This window comes from Vigna unguiculata, chromosome 7, assembly GCF_004118075.2.
Source record: "Vigna unguiculata cultivar IT97K-499-35 chromosome 7, ASM411807v1, whole genome shotgun sequence".
Classification (NCBI taxonomy): Eukaryota; Viridiplantae; Streptophyta; class Magnoliopsida; order Fabales; family Fabaceae; genus Vigna; species Vigna unguiculata.
Genome location: NC_040285.1, coordinates 18,197,802 through 18,212,936, shown reverse-complemented (window position 1 = coordinate 18,212,936; position 15,135 = coordinate 18,197,802). Strand labels below are relative to the sequence as shown.

Below are 15,135 nucleotides of genomic sequence, written 5' to 3'. Positions count from 1 at the left end.
TGTGGTGAGAGTAGCAGGAGGCCCGAAATTCATTAAGGGCTAACCTTGTGGTGAGGGAAATTTGATTCATTGTAACAATTGTAACACATAGCTCGGGGGTGAGCAGCTCGGGGGTGAGCAGAGGTATCCACCACAAGTGCAAGCATCCGCTGAATCTGACCAGGTTATACGAATCCAGATGAGTCGAGTCGAGTCGTAGTGTATTGGATGAAGAGTTATGACATGCTTGGTTGTTGTATGAGTATGGGATGGTGAAAATATAATTGACTGTATGATGAATATGTTATTGGCTCTAGCTTACCCTTTTTGTTGTCTGTTGTATGTTCTGTGGTGTAGCTTTTTCTTTTGCGATGATCATCAATTTGATTGATGGGAGCATATGGGCGAGGTTCACGTGGCCAACAAGGGAATGGTGATTTCGCTGCTTAGCCATCTGGGCTAGAGTTATTTTCTTCATGTTTTCTTTAAGGCTATGGCCCGTGTATCGCTTTATGTCTTTCTACCCTACACTCTTTGTTAGTCTTGTATTTAATTTTCCTTTGGCATCGTGGTGTGCCCGGTTTTGTAGGGGTTGTGTTAAGAACCCTAGGACTACGCTATAATGTTATCTCTGTGTGACGTTTCCTTTAATTTTGCGCTTTAAATTAAATGGGGCGTTACATTTATGGTATCAGAGCAGTCATTCCTTAGGTCTGTGGACTTGGATGTCCGCTTAGCTTTCTTTGTGTCTTCTAAGTGTTCTTAGTTAAATTTTTGCCTTTATCGAGCCTAACCAAGTGATTTTCTGTGTGCCAGTGGACTATGACACCTCCTCGTAGGACTCCGCAATCATTCCAGGGAGACGCACTGGATATCGCCAGAGCAATAGAGGCGATGGTAGCTGCTATGACGCAGTAGAGTACCGCCATGATGCAGCAGCACGAGGCATCTATGCAGCGACAGGCAGCGTCGCTCGAGCAGCAGCAATTGGTGATGCAGCAGATGGAAGTTGCAAGGGTGGCTGCCGAGGATGCTCATCGGCAGCATATGGAGGCCCTCCACCAGCTGGAGGAGAACAGGGCGGCTGTCCCTGTGTTTGGCCCTGAGCCACGACCACCAGTCAGGGAGTGGAGTCTGGAAGACTTCCTGAAGCACCATCTCGTGAAGTTCAACGGAAAGACCAGTCCAGATGCAGCCGATCAATGGCTGAAGGATCTACAGAGAATCTTTGATGCGAAGATGTGCCCAGCAGATAACAGGTTGGCCTTTGTCGTCTACATGCTGGCCGGAGAAGCTGAACACTAGTGGATGAGCATGAAGTCCATCATGGAGGAGAGAGGAAAGCCTGTGACTTGGGAGGCCTTCCGGGGGAAGTTCCTCTCAGAATATTTCCCCGACAGTGTCAGATACGCCAAGGAGGTGGAATTCCTCCAGCTCACACAGGGAGAGAAGTCAGTAGCTGATTATACTGAGAAGTTTATGCATCTCAGCCGTTTCTACACCTTGCCACTCGATGAGGAGTGGAGATGCCGCAAGTTTGAGAATGGACTCCGCGGCGACATTCGCTTGATGGTGGCACCCTTGTCCATCAAGGATTTTGCTGCTCTGGTAGAGAAGGCCAGAGTAATGAAGAATATGAAGAATGAGGTAGAGGGTCAGCGGCCTCAACAGCCTCAGAGGATTGGTGGGCCATCTGGGTCCAAGCCCAGACATGACGAGAGGAGGAGACCGTACGACAGACCTCACCATCAGCATCAGGGGTCTAGGGCTCTTCCCCCTCAGCAAGGTCGAGTCCAGTGCTATATATGTGAAGGTCCTCACCTGAGGAGCGCTTGCCCACGCATGGAGGGCTACCGCAGATGCAAAAACTGTGGTAAGGAGGGCCACTTTGGGAAGGATTGTCCCACCCTTGCTAAGGCAGCAGCACGCCCTCCAGTTCAGGCTTCTCATCAGCACCAACGGAGAGATAGAGGCAACAGGCCTCAGGCGACGGGCATAGTGTATGCCATGACCGGAGCAGAGGCCGCAGGCTCAGGTAATCTTGTTATGGGTTGATGCATAATAGCGGGTTAATCCTTGTGTGTACTGTTTGATTCTGGAGCGACACACTCTTTTGTGTCAATTGCTTGTGTGGAGCGTCTGGGTCTGCCGGTGCGCGAGCTGCAGTGTGAACTTGCAGTATCTACCCCGACGTCGGGTTTGGTCAGGACGTCATCCTTGTGTGCTAGGCTTCCAGTAGAGGTAGAGGGACGCAGGTACAAAGTAAATCTAATTTGCCTGCCCCTGCAGGAGTTGGAGGTGATCTTAGGGATGGATTGGCTCTCTGCCAATCGCATTCTAATAGACTGTCGTGAGAAGAGGTTGTTGTTTCCTGACTCAGAGGAGTTGGAGTTGGTGTCTCCTGAGGGGGTGGCGAGAGAGATTCAGAGTGGCGCGCAATGCTTCATAATCTTCGCTCGTATGGAGGTAGAGGAGAGAGAAGGACCATCAGTTATACCTGTGGTACAGGAGTTTGAGGACGTGTTCCCGGATGAAGTGCCTGGGTTACCTCCCAGTAGAGAGGTGGAGTTCTCTATTGACCTAGTCCTAAGAACAGGTCCAGTCTCGATGGCTCCATATCGTATGGCTCCGGCAGAATTAGTGGAACTCAAGAAACAGATAGAAGAGTTGATGGAGAAACAGTTCATCCGACCCAACACCTCGCCTTGGGAAGCGCCAGTGTTATTGATGAAGAAGAAGGATGGAAGTTCATGTCTGTGTGTGGACTACAGGCAATTAAACAAGATGACGATCAAGAACAAGTATCCGCTCCCGAGGATTAATGACTTGATGGATCAGTTGCATGGGTCGTCAGTGTTCTCGAAGATAGATCTACGATCGGGGTACCACCAGATTTTAGTAAAGGCTGATGATGTACAGAAGACGGCCTTCAGGTCCAGGTATGGCCACTACGAGTATGTGGTTATGCCTTTTGGTGTGACCAACGCTCCGGCGGTGTTCATGGATTACATGAACAGGATCTTCCGGCCTTTCCTAGATAAGTTTGTCGTAGTCTTCATAGACGACATCCTTATCTATTCCAGGACTCAAGAGGAGCATGCGGAACACCTGAGGTTGGTGCTTGGTGTTTTGAGAGAGAAACAATTGTACGCCAAGTTATCCAAGTGCGAGTTTTGGATGGGGGAAGTTCAGTTTTTGGGACATGTGATATCCGCCCAGGGGATTGCAGTAGACCCAGCAAAGGTCGAGGCAGTGGTAAAGTGGGAGAGTCCTAGTTGGCCACAGAGATCAGGAGCTTTGTAGGGTTAGCGGGCTACTATAGGAGATTCATAGAGGGATTTTCCAAGATAGTGGCGCCTCTTACTTTGCTTACCCGAAAGGACCAACCTTTCACTTGGACGGACAAGTGTGAGGAGAGCTTTCAAGAGCTAAAGAGAAGATTGACGAGTGCTCCTATATTGGTAATACCGAATGTGGGGAAACTGTTTGAAGTCTATTGCGACGCGTCTCATCTCGGGCTTGGTTGTGTCTTGATGCAAGAAAAGAAGGCAGTGGCGTATGCTTCACGACAGCTTAAGGTGCATGAGCGTAACTACCCCACTCATGATCTAGAGTTGGCGGCGATAGTATTTGCCTTGAAGATCTTGAGGCACTATCTCTATGGTGCTCAGTTCCGTGTGTTCAGCGATCATAAGAGCCTCAAGTACTTGTTTGACCATAAGGAGTTGAACATGAGGCAGAGGAGGTGGATGGAGTTCCTGAAGGATTACGACTTCGAGCTCTTATATCACTCGGGGAAGGCAAATGTGGTGGCAGATGCTTTGAGTAGGAAGACGGTACATACGGCACATCTAATGATAAAAGAGGTAGAACTACTAGAGGAGTTCAGAGACATGAGGATACAGGTGGAGTTGGGGTTCGAGTCCATTAGGTGTAGTACCCTTACTATATCTAGTAACTTCTTGGACTCGATCAGGGAGAGGCAGTTGTTGGATGCTAGTCTGGACAGGGTTAGAGAACAACTTGGATCAGAGGAAGCTAGAGACTTTGCTTTGAGTGATGATGGCATACTGAGGTTTCGGGGCAGAGTATGTATACCCGATGATGCGGAGGTAAAACGGTTAATTCTTGAGGAAGGACATAAGAGTCGTCTTAGTCTGCAGCCTGGCATGACTAAGATGTACCAGGATCTCAAGGAAAACTTTTGGTGGCAGGGAATGAAGAAGGATGTGGCACAGTTTGTATCAGCTTGTCTGACTTGTCAGAAGGCGAAGGTGGAACACCAGAGACCCGGGGGAATCCTACAGCCTTTGGAAATACTAGTGTGGAAATGGGACAGCATCTCCATGGATTTTGTGACCCATTTGCCACGGACTTTTAGGGGACATGACACCATCTGGGTGATAGTGGATCGGTTGACCAAGAGTGCCCACTTATTGGCGATGAACTTGAGAATGTCAATGGCCAAGTTGGCCCAACTATACATTAAAGAGATAGTGAGGCTTCATGGAGTGCCTTCGAGCATAGTTTCCGACAGAGACCCACGGTTCACGTCTCGGTTTTGGCAGACACTATAGGGTGCGATGGGTAGCAAGCTCACCATGAGTTCAGCTTATCACCCTCAGACCGATGGCCAGTCTGAGAGGACGATCCAGTCGTTAGAGGATTTGTTGAGGACTTGCATATTGGATCATCTGGGTGCTTGGGATGAGGTATTTCCTTTGATAGAGTTCACCTACAACAACAGTTTTCATGCGAGCATTGGCATGGCGCCATACGAGGCTCTTTATGGCAAGAGGTGTAGGACTCCTCTTTGCTGGTATCAGGATGGGGAAGCGGTGTTGGTTGGACCAGAATTGTTAGAGCAGACCACCGAGAAGGTGAGGATGGTGAGAGATAGGATGCATGCCTCTCAGAGTAGGCAGAAGGCCTATGCAGACCGTAGGAGGAGGCCCTTGGAGTTCACAGCCGATGATCATGTATTCTTGAGGGTGACCCGAACCACTGGTGTGGGAAGGGCTCTCCGCTCAAGGAAACTCTCCCCTAAATTCCTTGGCCCATATCAAATCACGAGAAGGATTGGACTGGTGGCTTATGAGATAGCTTTACCCCCGCAGTTGGCGAACCTTCATCCGGTGTTCCATGTGTCACAGCTGAGGAAGTATGTATTCGATTTGGCCCATGTGTTGGAAGCGGAGGATATACAGATCAGGGAAGACCTCACCGTGGAAGTACTACCCATAGCTCTTGAGGATAGCAAGGTTGAGGAACGTCGAGGAAAGACATTAGTCTTGTTAAAGTCATCTGGGATCGGAGGACGGGTGACTCGACTTGGGAGTTAAAGGAGGACATGAGAAAATCACATCCACATCTTTTTACCTGATAAGTTTCATTTTCGGGGTCAAAAATTTTTGTTGTTGGAGGGAATGTAAGGCCCAGTTATTTTCCGTTTGGTTTATTTTATGGGTTGTCCAATTCTTGGGCCTAAGGGGAGCTGGCCCAATTCATTTTCTGACCTAAAGCGCCCAAAACCCTAAGTTGAGCTCACTTTCGTAAAAACAGATTTCCCTTCTCTTAGACCTGCTGCCGCCTCTGCTAGGGTTCTAGAGCGCACCTTCCGTTCGCATTCCGCTTGACTCCGTTCTTGACCCACGTAAGTGTTTCCAATCCATGCTCCTAAAATCTCTGGTCCTATTTTTCGTGTGTAGTGTTAGAGCTTCAATAGTAAACACTCCTTGTTCGTTTTTCCAGCTCTGTGATCTCCTCCTAGAGCTGTGGTACTCCGCTGTTCGGTGTCAGGACACTTTAAACTAGCTCGTTCCAGGTAGGGAAGCTAGAACCCACTCGTGTATTTCATTCTTTTACTGCTATTTCACTGTTGTACTGAGGGTCTTTGACTGATTTGTGGCTCTGTGTGCTTAAAATGCGTTTGGTATGTTGTTTTGGTTTGCTGAGTACGACTGTTGCAGGAGAACAGTGGCGAGGCCTGTTACTCTCGCCCAAGCGAGCCAGTCTCGCCTAGGTGAGATGAACAGGGACTCGCCTAGAACCTTTTTGCGCGAAAGGTCGCCCAGGCGACCAACTCGATTTTTGAGCGAGCGAGTACCTCGCCAAGGCGAGAGGGGTCTCGCCTAAGCGAGATCCCGCGTGTGCTCCTGCCCCTTTCTTGAGCCCTCGCCTAGGCGAAGAGGGACTCGCCTGAGCAAGACCCTTCAGCCTAAGCGAGGGGCTAGGCGAGACAGTGTGCTGTTTGGATGCTCGGTTGTTCTTAGATGATTAGTATTGGTTTGGAAATGAATGGTATGATGAGAAACATGTATATAATGGAATGTTATGTATGCTTGGCATGATTCATGAAATGTGGATGACGGGTTTGGTATGGACTTGGCATGTGAAATAAATGAGGCGGTTTTTATTAAAGAGGCATGATAATGAGATGTGTTGGATTCTATGTCCATGGATGGATTATGATGAGTTGGAATGGGTTGGATCTGGAAATGTGAAAGGTAACGTCTTTAAAGGTCGACATAATGAGGGGACCAGGGATTTTAGGAGCATGGATTGGAAACACTTACGTGGGTCAAGAACGGAGTCAAGCAGAATGCGAACGGAAGGTGCGCTCTGGAACCCTAGCAGAGGTGGCAGCAGCTCTAAGAGAAGGAAAATCTGTTTTTACGAAAGTGAGCTTAACTTAGGGTTTTGAGCGCTTTAGGTCAGAAAATGAATTGGGCCAACTCCCCTTAGGCCCAAGAATTGGACAACCCATAAAATAAACCAAACGGAAAATAACTAGGCCTTACAATTATCACTACGAGATATTATTATAATGGTGTTATTATTATTATTTTTTTTTTTATAGTTAGACACACATCTTAAATTAATTTACTACAAGATCGTAATTTAATTATTTGTCATTTTTATTTGTTTTGTTGTTAATGTATATCGTTATATATAATTATAGATTATTATAGTTGACATTAGCCTTCACGTTACAATTAATATTAATATTTATAGCATAAATATTATTATTATTATTGGTATCATTATTATTATTATTATTACTATTCATAATGGTGTTATTATTATAAGTGTGCTTTTTGTAACACTCCATTTAATTAATAAACGTAATTAAAGGAAGCGTCACACCAAAATAATATAGTAGCGCAGTCTTGGAGTTTAAACATAACTCCTTACCATTATCCAAGGCACACAACGATGCCAAACTAAACCAGATACAAAAATTCAACAGTAATAAAATGGACATTTAAAGGACAGCCAATACATGGGCCATAGCCCTAAAATAAGGCCCAAAACAATAGAATCCAGCCCATGTGGGCTACACAGCGAAACCATCACCTCCCTGTGGACCAGGGGTGTTTCTCGCATATGCTCACATCAATAAGTTGATGATCACCGTAAAAAGAGAAAACCACACACACAGAACATACAACAAACAATAGAAAGGTAAGTTAGAGTATAAAACAGTCTATCATGCAGTCACATGTTATTTCACAGCCCAAGCAGTATATGTCATCCAAACATGTTATGACTTCTCAAACAATACACTAAGACTCAGACTTGACTCATCCGGATACGTATAATTTAGTCGGATTCAGCGGATGCTTGCACCTGTGGTGGATTTCTCTGCTCACCCCCGAGCTGCTCACCTCCGAGCTAAGTGTTACAATGTCTCAATCCCCCCACACAAGATTAACCCTTAATAAATTTCAGGCCTCCTGCTACTCTCACCACAAGAGTTAGTCTGCTCTATGTGAGACTAACTGACTCCTTAAAGCGTTAGGATGCAATCTTACCTTGAATCCTTACTAAATTACATAGATGGGGCACCACCATGAACTCCCACTAATAGGGGTCATGGAATTACATCCCGACCACTAAAGCACCACCATGAGGTCTCACTTAGAGGCTCATGGAATTATGTGCTGACCACATACCAATCATACTCAATCAATCAAGTAATATTTAATACAAATATAGATCCCATGCCAACCTTATTAACCATTCTTCATTCATATTCCATGTTGAATCAATAACAACACATCCTTCCCAAATTCATGAATATAGAATTATATCTCATGCCAATACCATACCAAAATTTATCATGTCTCACCCATGAATTATTCCATATCTCATATCAGTTCCATACCAACTTATCATATTCAATCCATGAACCAATCCCATACATGCACATTATGCATTTCATGCCTTTAACATATCAGCTCATCCAAAATATAGTAAGCATACAAAGACAATATGAGAAAAACAATATTGGGCCTTACACTTTTTTAATTATAGAAAATGTTGTTATACTAAATATTTTTGCTAAATAGAGTTTTAATCTTTTAAAATTTTTATAATTTATATTAATAATATTATTAGTATTTTTAATTATTAAATAAATATAATAACAATTATATTATTATTCTAAAAAAATTTAAAATAATAACAATTATATTATAATTATTTCATAAAATCAATTAACTATATTATATTATGATATCAGTTCTATTTATTATATTTAAAATTAAAATTATTATTGCATCACTTAAATTTACTAATTATATTAATAACAATATTTGCAATAATATAACTTAATATAACAATATTTGTAAACACAAGCGCTATCGCGCATGTGTGTATGCATTTTTTGAATTATATTAATAATTGATGATATTGTAATGTTATTAAGTTAATAAACAAAATAAAAGTATATTTATAAAAAATAAAATAAAATGTACGGAGAAAATAAGAGAAAAATAACTGTTGATGAATAGTAAGTGAAAAAAAGAAAAAGGAGATAAATAAATAATTTTATAAAAACTTGTAAAAGTAACCATGAATTTTTTAAAATTTAATAAATAATTAAATTATAAAGGGTAAAGTTGGAATTATGAAATGTGGACACAAAAGAGGGAATTCCTTTATATATATAGATAGATAGATACGTTCACTATTTTAATATTTATAACAATATATAAAGATGATTCCCTCTTTTGTGTTCACATTTCATAATACCAATTCTACCATTTACAATATAATTATTTATTAAATTTTTTCAAAATTAATGGTTATTTTTACTTATTTTCTATAAAACTGTTTATCTTTTTTTTATTCATTAACAATTAATTTCTCCATTTATTTCACTTTATTTTTAATAAATATAAATTTATTTTATATATTAACTTAATATATTAAATACTATTATCATTCATATTTAAAAAATAAGTGCACGACGACATCTGTACGCTAATACAAAGGAAAACGATTGTTTAACAAAGTGAATGTTACAAACTTTTTGACAAAGTGACGTGGCATGTATTAAAATGATTTTTTTGAGTTAAAAAATGGAAACTGCACGTGTGAGAGAGAATTGAAGAATAGGGACGTGGGTTCAAAAAATAGATTGTCTTTCACATAACTGTTCTCGCGCGTTGGAGTTCATTTTTGGCCCCTCTTAAACCTTTTCTTCCCCTTCTCCACGGTGATACAGAACCATTCTCCTGCACATTTCCATTGCTTAAAATTTCCGCTGCATTCACCCAAACCCATTATCGTTGCACATCGAATCCCACCTACACGAAAGCAGTTCGTCCCGACGGTGGTAGACGAAATCACAGTGGAACGTTCCCGACGGTGGTTGACGGAGAGCATTGAAGTTGCAGGTTAGCATTTTCGATTATAAATCAATTTGGGGTTTAGGGTTTTGATTGGAAACCATTTCTGCTTGGAGTGGAATGTATTTTTGGGGTTTAGGGTTTTCATCCGAAACTGACGTGCTCCTTATGATATCTATGACAGCTTCGTGCCATTGCTGGAGGTGAGATGAAAATTGAAGTGTGGTGTTTACGGAGCTGACTTATTTGCAGGTTATTTCAATTTTGCTTTTGTGAGTGTCATTTGAATCTAGCCTCCTTTATTTTGAGTTTTGTTCTTTGTGAATCCCCTATTTGATTTGAAATGGTTTGTTGTGTTGTGGTGTTTGATGAAAGTATGATTGGATGGCTTAGTCTTACACACTCGTTGAATGAATTCTATTAGTTGGAAGCTTTATATTATTTGCATACTAAAAGTTGCAATGCATTTGCCACATAAACAGTTACAATTTGGTGTTTAATATTTTGGTCCATGTTTACGTGATGTATTATCCATTTGTCATATTCTTCATCTTTTCATTTTGATTTGGTTACAGTTGTTATTATATCTTTACATTGTGACGTTGTTTCTTTTTATTCTCAACTCATGTTAATTTGTATGTTAGTAATTGATTTCATATTATTTTGTTGAATGAACCTATGAATCAAAGTTTTACCTGAATCATATATGCTACATATGTTTTATGACAAAAAATGAGATTAAATTCTGTAGTTATGATTCTGTAAGAATATTGGAACTTTTGAAAACTCCCCTTGCAAATTTTGTATCACTTCGCTACTAGTGTCAATGGTGAATAACATGAACCTAGTTAACACCATTTAAGAATTTAGATTGGAACTCTATTTCCAAGCACATTCTATTGTGATAATAATTTGGTTAAAATTTTTCATATTTTTTATATTATTTGAATTCTAAAAGTTGCAATGTGTTTGCCACATAAACAGTTCCAATTTGTTGTTTAATACTTTGTTCCTTGTTTTATTAGTTTGATTACTTTATTTGATCATGTGGTGTTATGTGTTTTATCCGTTTTGGTGATGTGCTTTTTTGGTTTTTATGATTGATTTTCTGTGTGGTCATTTTTAGGTTTTAGGGCGTTGGTGAGTGTTTGTTGATAACTCTACTAAGTATGGATATGCAACAAGGTAATGACTCCATTGAAAATAAGGTATGAATAACGTTACCATACATTTGATTTGTGTTTGACATTTTAATAAGTCCCATTAGTGTAGTTGTTTAATTTTCTTTGCAGATACATTTGAGGCATTCTTGTGGAACAAAATATCTTGCATCTATTAACAACCAGTTAACAGCAGAGCAAAAATTATTTATTGAAGGGACATGTTTCGGATGGTTAACAATGTTGAAGGAGCCTACGAAATTGTCTAGAAACCTTCTTAGTAAATTATGTTCTAGATGGGATGACAAGAGTGGATGTTTTCAAATTAGATCCCAATCAGTTCGATTTACTTTATTGGATGTTTGTGTAGGTCTTGGTCTTAGGGTGGTTGGTCCAAAATTCAATTTAAACGAAATCGAAGTGGAGAGTAATTGTAGGAAAATGTTTCAAAGTAAGAACGTCGACTTAAGCATGTTGTATGACTTCCTAATGCGAAATAGGAAAGAAATTTCTATACCTGACTTTTGTAGAGTTTATATATTGTTGGGCATTTGTGAATTTTTGTTGCCAAATCGTATTGGTAGGGTTTTCCCAATTCTGTTTAAGCGGGTAGATGATATTGAAGGTCTTGGAAATTTGAATTGGGGTGTTGTTGTGTATGAATACTTGGTTGGGAGCATATGTCGTGCTTCTTTCTTGTTTAAGAGAGGTGGAACTAAAAGACACTTCCATGTAGATAGATGTGTTTATTTGCTACAGGTATGAATTTTTGATTTAGTGTTTACTTGACTTGAATGATGTTGTAGTATTTGTTGTTGATCGACAAATGTTCTTCATTCATATGTTTTGTAGTTATGGGCTTATGACCATCTGCTTATGTGGTCCCAAAAGGGTCGATGTTTGTCAACCAAATTCCCACGTGTTTTGCATTGGATGAATGTGAAAGTGGGCGATTTTGTCATCAGTCGAAGTTTCAATAAGAATTTGGTAATTTTCAATTTAGTTATTTTTATTTTTGTAATTATTACATGGTTTATTTATTGCATGCACTGATTTATGGCTTCATTTTGGAATGGTATGCAGGTTGTTTTTGATGTAGTTGCCTCACCAGAAGAGTTTGGTTATGTAATTGTTAGAGAAGCTTTTGAAGCCTTTGGTCGTGGTTTTTCTGAGAAGACAGACGTGACAAACAACGATGGGTTAGAACTTGCGGTAGATCAACAAGAACAGCTCATTGATGAACTAGAAGCTCAATTGAAGGAATTGAAAAGGCATATTATCGATAGGACAGGTGAATTTAATGAGGGATCTGGAGGGTGTTCCCATCCAAGTCATGAGTATTTTGATGACATAATTGGCGATGGTGTTGCGGATGTCAACGGTTGTTGCAGTGCTCAACACAGTTATTCCGTTTTTGGTAAAGACATGGACCATGATGAGGAAGTTCAAAAAGCAGCAGAGTTTGATAATGAAGACACAAATGAATATGAAGAAAGCAATATGTATGATCGAATGAAGCATCAACCACGATTACGTTTGAAGAGTGCAAGAATTCGAACCCTATTTGCCACATATCAGAGACGAAAGTTTCGTAAATAGATGTGTGTACTTGTTTTTTTGAAATTTGTGGAGAAAATAGTTGATGTATTTATGTTATTATGACATTGCAAGACCTTGTTATCGGACATCATTTAGAGCTTTTGCTACAATATTATGTTGAAGTGCTTACTATGTATAAGATAGATACTTTGTGTTGACCAAATTAGTGTCATTTATCAGGTTTGATGTGTCACAAATATGTACATCTGTATTGGTCCATAAACAGTAACTGTATTTGCCATTTAAGTTGTCAATGTCTACCACTTTAATCTCCAATTAAAATTTGAATTTTTTTTTTCCAAAATGTGTAAAGGACATACCCAGGCACTTAAATTATGCACTAATATTTGGATAAGAAAGTTAGGCATGTATCCGTGGTTAAATTTTGTTCCAATTCAAATGGGCACCTGTCTAAGGACAATTTGTGCAAAACCCTTTACAGCGTTTGCCATTTAAGTACTTTGTCATTGCCATTTAAAGTTGCAGCCTTGGTCTTCGCAAATTATTTTCGAACTTTATGTGCTTTCCATTTATGTAGGTCACACCAAAAAATTTTTACTGGTTTTTTATTAAGAGAGTTTAGTGAATAGAAAATGCAAATAAAGTTCCCACCTGTCCGTGAAAACCTGTAGTGCAAAACATTTAACAGCGTTTGCCATTTAAGTAGTTCCTGATTGCCATTTAAAGCTGCATCCTTTCTGACACCAAACTATTTTGGAAGTTTATGTGTTTTCCATTTATGTAGGTCACACCAAAAAAGTTTTACTGTTTTTTTATTAAGAGAGTTAACTGAAAAGAAAATGCAAATAAAGTTCCCACCCGTCTGTGAAAATCTGTTGTGCAAAACATTTAACAGCGTTTGCCATTTAAGTAGTTCCTGATTGCCATTTAAAGCTGCATCCTTTATGACACCAAACTATTTTGGAAGTTTATGTGTTTTCCATTTATGTAGGTCACACCAAAAAAGTTTTACTATTTTTTTATTAAGAGAGTTTACTGAAAAGAAAATGCAAATAAAGTTTCCACCTATCTGTGAAAACCTGTTGTGCAAAACATTTAATAGCGTTTCCCATTTAAGTAGTTCCTGATTGCCATTTAAAGCTGCATCCTTTATGACGCCGAACTATTTTGGAATTTTATGTGCTTTCCATTTATGTAGGTCACACCAAAAAAGTTTTACTGGTTTTTTATTAAGAGAGTTTAGTGAAAAGAAAATGCAAATGAAGTTCCCACCTGTCCGTGAAAACCTGTTGTGCAAAATATTTAACAGCATTTGCCATTTAAGTAGTTCCTGATTGCCATTTAAAGTTGCATCCTTTATGACACCAAACTATTTTCGAACTTTATGTACTTTCCATTTATGTAGGTCACACCAAAAAAGTTTTACTGGTTTTTTATTAAGAGAGTTTAGTGAAAAGAAAATGCAAATAAAGTTCCCACCTGTCCGTGAAAACCTGTTGTGCAAAACATTTAACAGCGTTTGCCATTTAAGTAGTTCCTGATTGCCATTTAAAGCTGCATCCTTTATGACACCAAACTATTTTGGAACTTTTTGTGCTTTCCATTTAGGTAGGTCACAAAAAAAATGTTTTACTGGTTTTTTATTAAGAGAGTTTAGTGAAAAGAAAATGCAAATGAAGTTCTCACCTATCCGTGAAAACCTGTTGTGCAAAACATTTAACAGCGTTTGCCATTTAAGTAGTTCCTGATTGCCATTTAAAACTGCATCCTTTATGACACCAAACTATTTTCGAACTTTATGTGCTTTCCATTTATGTAGGTCACACCAAAAAAGTTTTAGTGGTTTTTTATTAAGAGAGTTTAGTGAAAAGAAAATACAAATAAAGTTCCAACCTGTCCGTCAAAACTTGTTGTGCAAACCTCTTTACAGAGTTTTCCCATATAGGTAGTTAGGGATTGTCATTTAAAGTTGCAGCTTTGGTCCAACCAAATTATTTTAGAACTTTTTGTGTTTGCCATATATTGGTGACACCAAGAAAGTTATACTGATTTTTGAATAAAAAAGTTTAGTGAAAAGAAAATGCAAATGAAGTTCCCACCAGTCAATCAAAACCTGTTGTGCAAAACAGTTCACTGCGTTTGCCATATATAAATTCAGTGATTGACATTTAAACTTGCATCCTTGTTTTCATTGTTAGGCATTGAAACATCCTTCCATTTTTTTGAGGAACTTATTTTTAAACATTATGAGCATGCCAGAACGTCATAAGACAAAACAAAATCCAGTTATTTATTTGCAGCCCACAACATGCATAGATCCAATAACGCACTGAAATAACGAAAACATGTTGTTCAATATGACTAACTGAGTTTGCCATATAAGTACTTAGTGTTTGCCATTTAATTAAAAGTTGAAATCCTAAACATGTATACATTAAACAAACATGGTATTATGTTAAAACATTCAGACACGAAAACAAACATAAGTTATCAATTGTCATCGTTCGATGATTTTGCATTTGATGTTTGCCCAAGATCAGTTGAAGGTACTTCATGTAATGAAGGTTTTAGTTTTTTCAAGATCGCTTCGACGTTCACTTCTTCTCCATGCCTGTTGCTTAGTAGGGTAACAAATGCCTTCACTAGATCCTCAGTTGGGGGGCATATGTCGAACTTGAATACCTATTCATGTATGAAATAATATGTTAGTGAATTTATTTAGTACATAATAAGATATGACTTATTTTATACATTTCGTATTACCTTCACCATGTTCCTTATTGTTATGTTAAGGTAATGAG

General features: G+C 39.4%; 3 protein-coding genes and 1 long non-coding RNA gene across 4 annotated transcripts; all 4 read left to right on the top strand.

Annotated features, from left to right (window-relative positions):
• The first annotated feature begins 1,305 nt into the window (after window positions 1–1,305).
• Window positions 1,306–3,282, top strand: LOC114191249. The gene is made up of 4 exons (XM_028080421.1): window positions 1,306–1,551; window positions 1,597–2,014; window positions 2,324–2,645; window positions 3,063–3,282. The coding sequence occupies exons 1-4, from the start codon at window positions 1,306–1,308 to the stop codon at window positions 3,280–3,282; spliced, it is 1,206 nt and encodes a 401-aa protein (XP_027936222.1).
• Window positions 3,283–3,710: 428 nt separating this feature from the next.
• On the top strand, window positions 3,711–6,005 carry LOC114191247. Its single transcript, XM_028080420.1, has 5 exons — window positions 3,711–3,862; window positions 3,956–4,091; window positions 4,194–4,301; window positions 5,133–5,240; window positions 5,949–6,005. Exons 1-5 carry the CDS (start codon window positions 3,711–3,713, stop codon window positions 6,003–6,005), a joined length of 561 nt encoding a protein of 186 aa, XP_027936221.1.
• A 3,266-nt stretch (window positions 6,006–9,271) lies between these two features.
• On the top strand, window positions 9,272–11,521 carry LOC114189738. Its single transcript, XR_003605726.1, has 4 exons — window positions 9,272–9,662; window positions 9,799–9,866; window positions 10,741–10,822; window positions 10,907–11,521. It is a non-coding gene; the product is annotated as an uncharacterized LOC114189738 (long non-coding RNA).
• Window positions 11,522–11,566: 45 nt separating this feature from the next.
• Window positions 11,567–12,472, top strand: LOC114189771. The gene is made up of 2 exons (XM_028078457.1): window positions 11,567–11,761; window positions 11,858–12,472. The coding sequence occupies exons 1-2, from the start codon at window positions 11,651–11,653 to the stop codon at window positions 12,371–12,373; spliced, it is 627 nt and encodes a 208-aa protein (XP_027934258.1). The 5' UTR covers window positions 11,567–11,650; the 3' UTR covers window positions 12,374–12,472.
• Window positions 12,473–15,135: the final 2,663 nt, after the last annotated feature.

Coding starts and splice junctions, on each gene's coding strand:
- LOC114191247 (XM_028080420.1), top strand. CDS start 3,711: ATGAGGCAGAGGAGGTGGATGGAGTTCCTGAAGGATTACGACTTCGAG. Junction 4,092..4,193: donor GTATACCCGATGATGCGGAG/GTAAAACGGTTA, acceptor TTTTGGTGGCAG/GGAATGAAGAAGGATGTGGC. Junction 4,302..5,132: donor TACAGCCTTTGGAAATACTA/GTGTGGAAATGG, acceptor CATGTGTCACAG/CTGAGGAAGTATGTATTCGA.
- LOC114191249 (XM_028080421.1), top strand. CDS start 1,306: ATGGAGGAGAGAGGAAAGCCTGTGACTTGGGAGGCCTTCCGGGGGAAG. Junction 2,015..2,323: donor AGCAGAGGCCGCAGGCTCAG/GTAATCTTGTTA, acceptor GCATTCTAATAG/ACTGTCGTGAGAAGAGGTTG. Junction 2,646..3,062: donor CTCAAGAAACAGATAGAAGA/GTTGATGGAGAA, acceptor TATCTATTCCAG/GACTCAAGAGGAGCATGCGG.
- LOC114189771 (XM_028078457.1), top strand. CDS start 11,651: ATGTGGTCCCAAAAGGGTCGATGTTTGTCAACCAAATTCCCACGTGTT. Junction 11,762..11,857: donor GAAGTTTCAATAAGAATTTG/GTAATTTTCAAT, acceptor AATGGTATGCAG/GTTGTTTTTGATGTAGTTGC.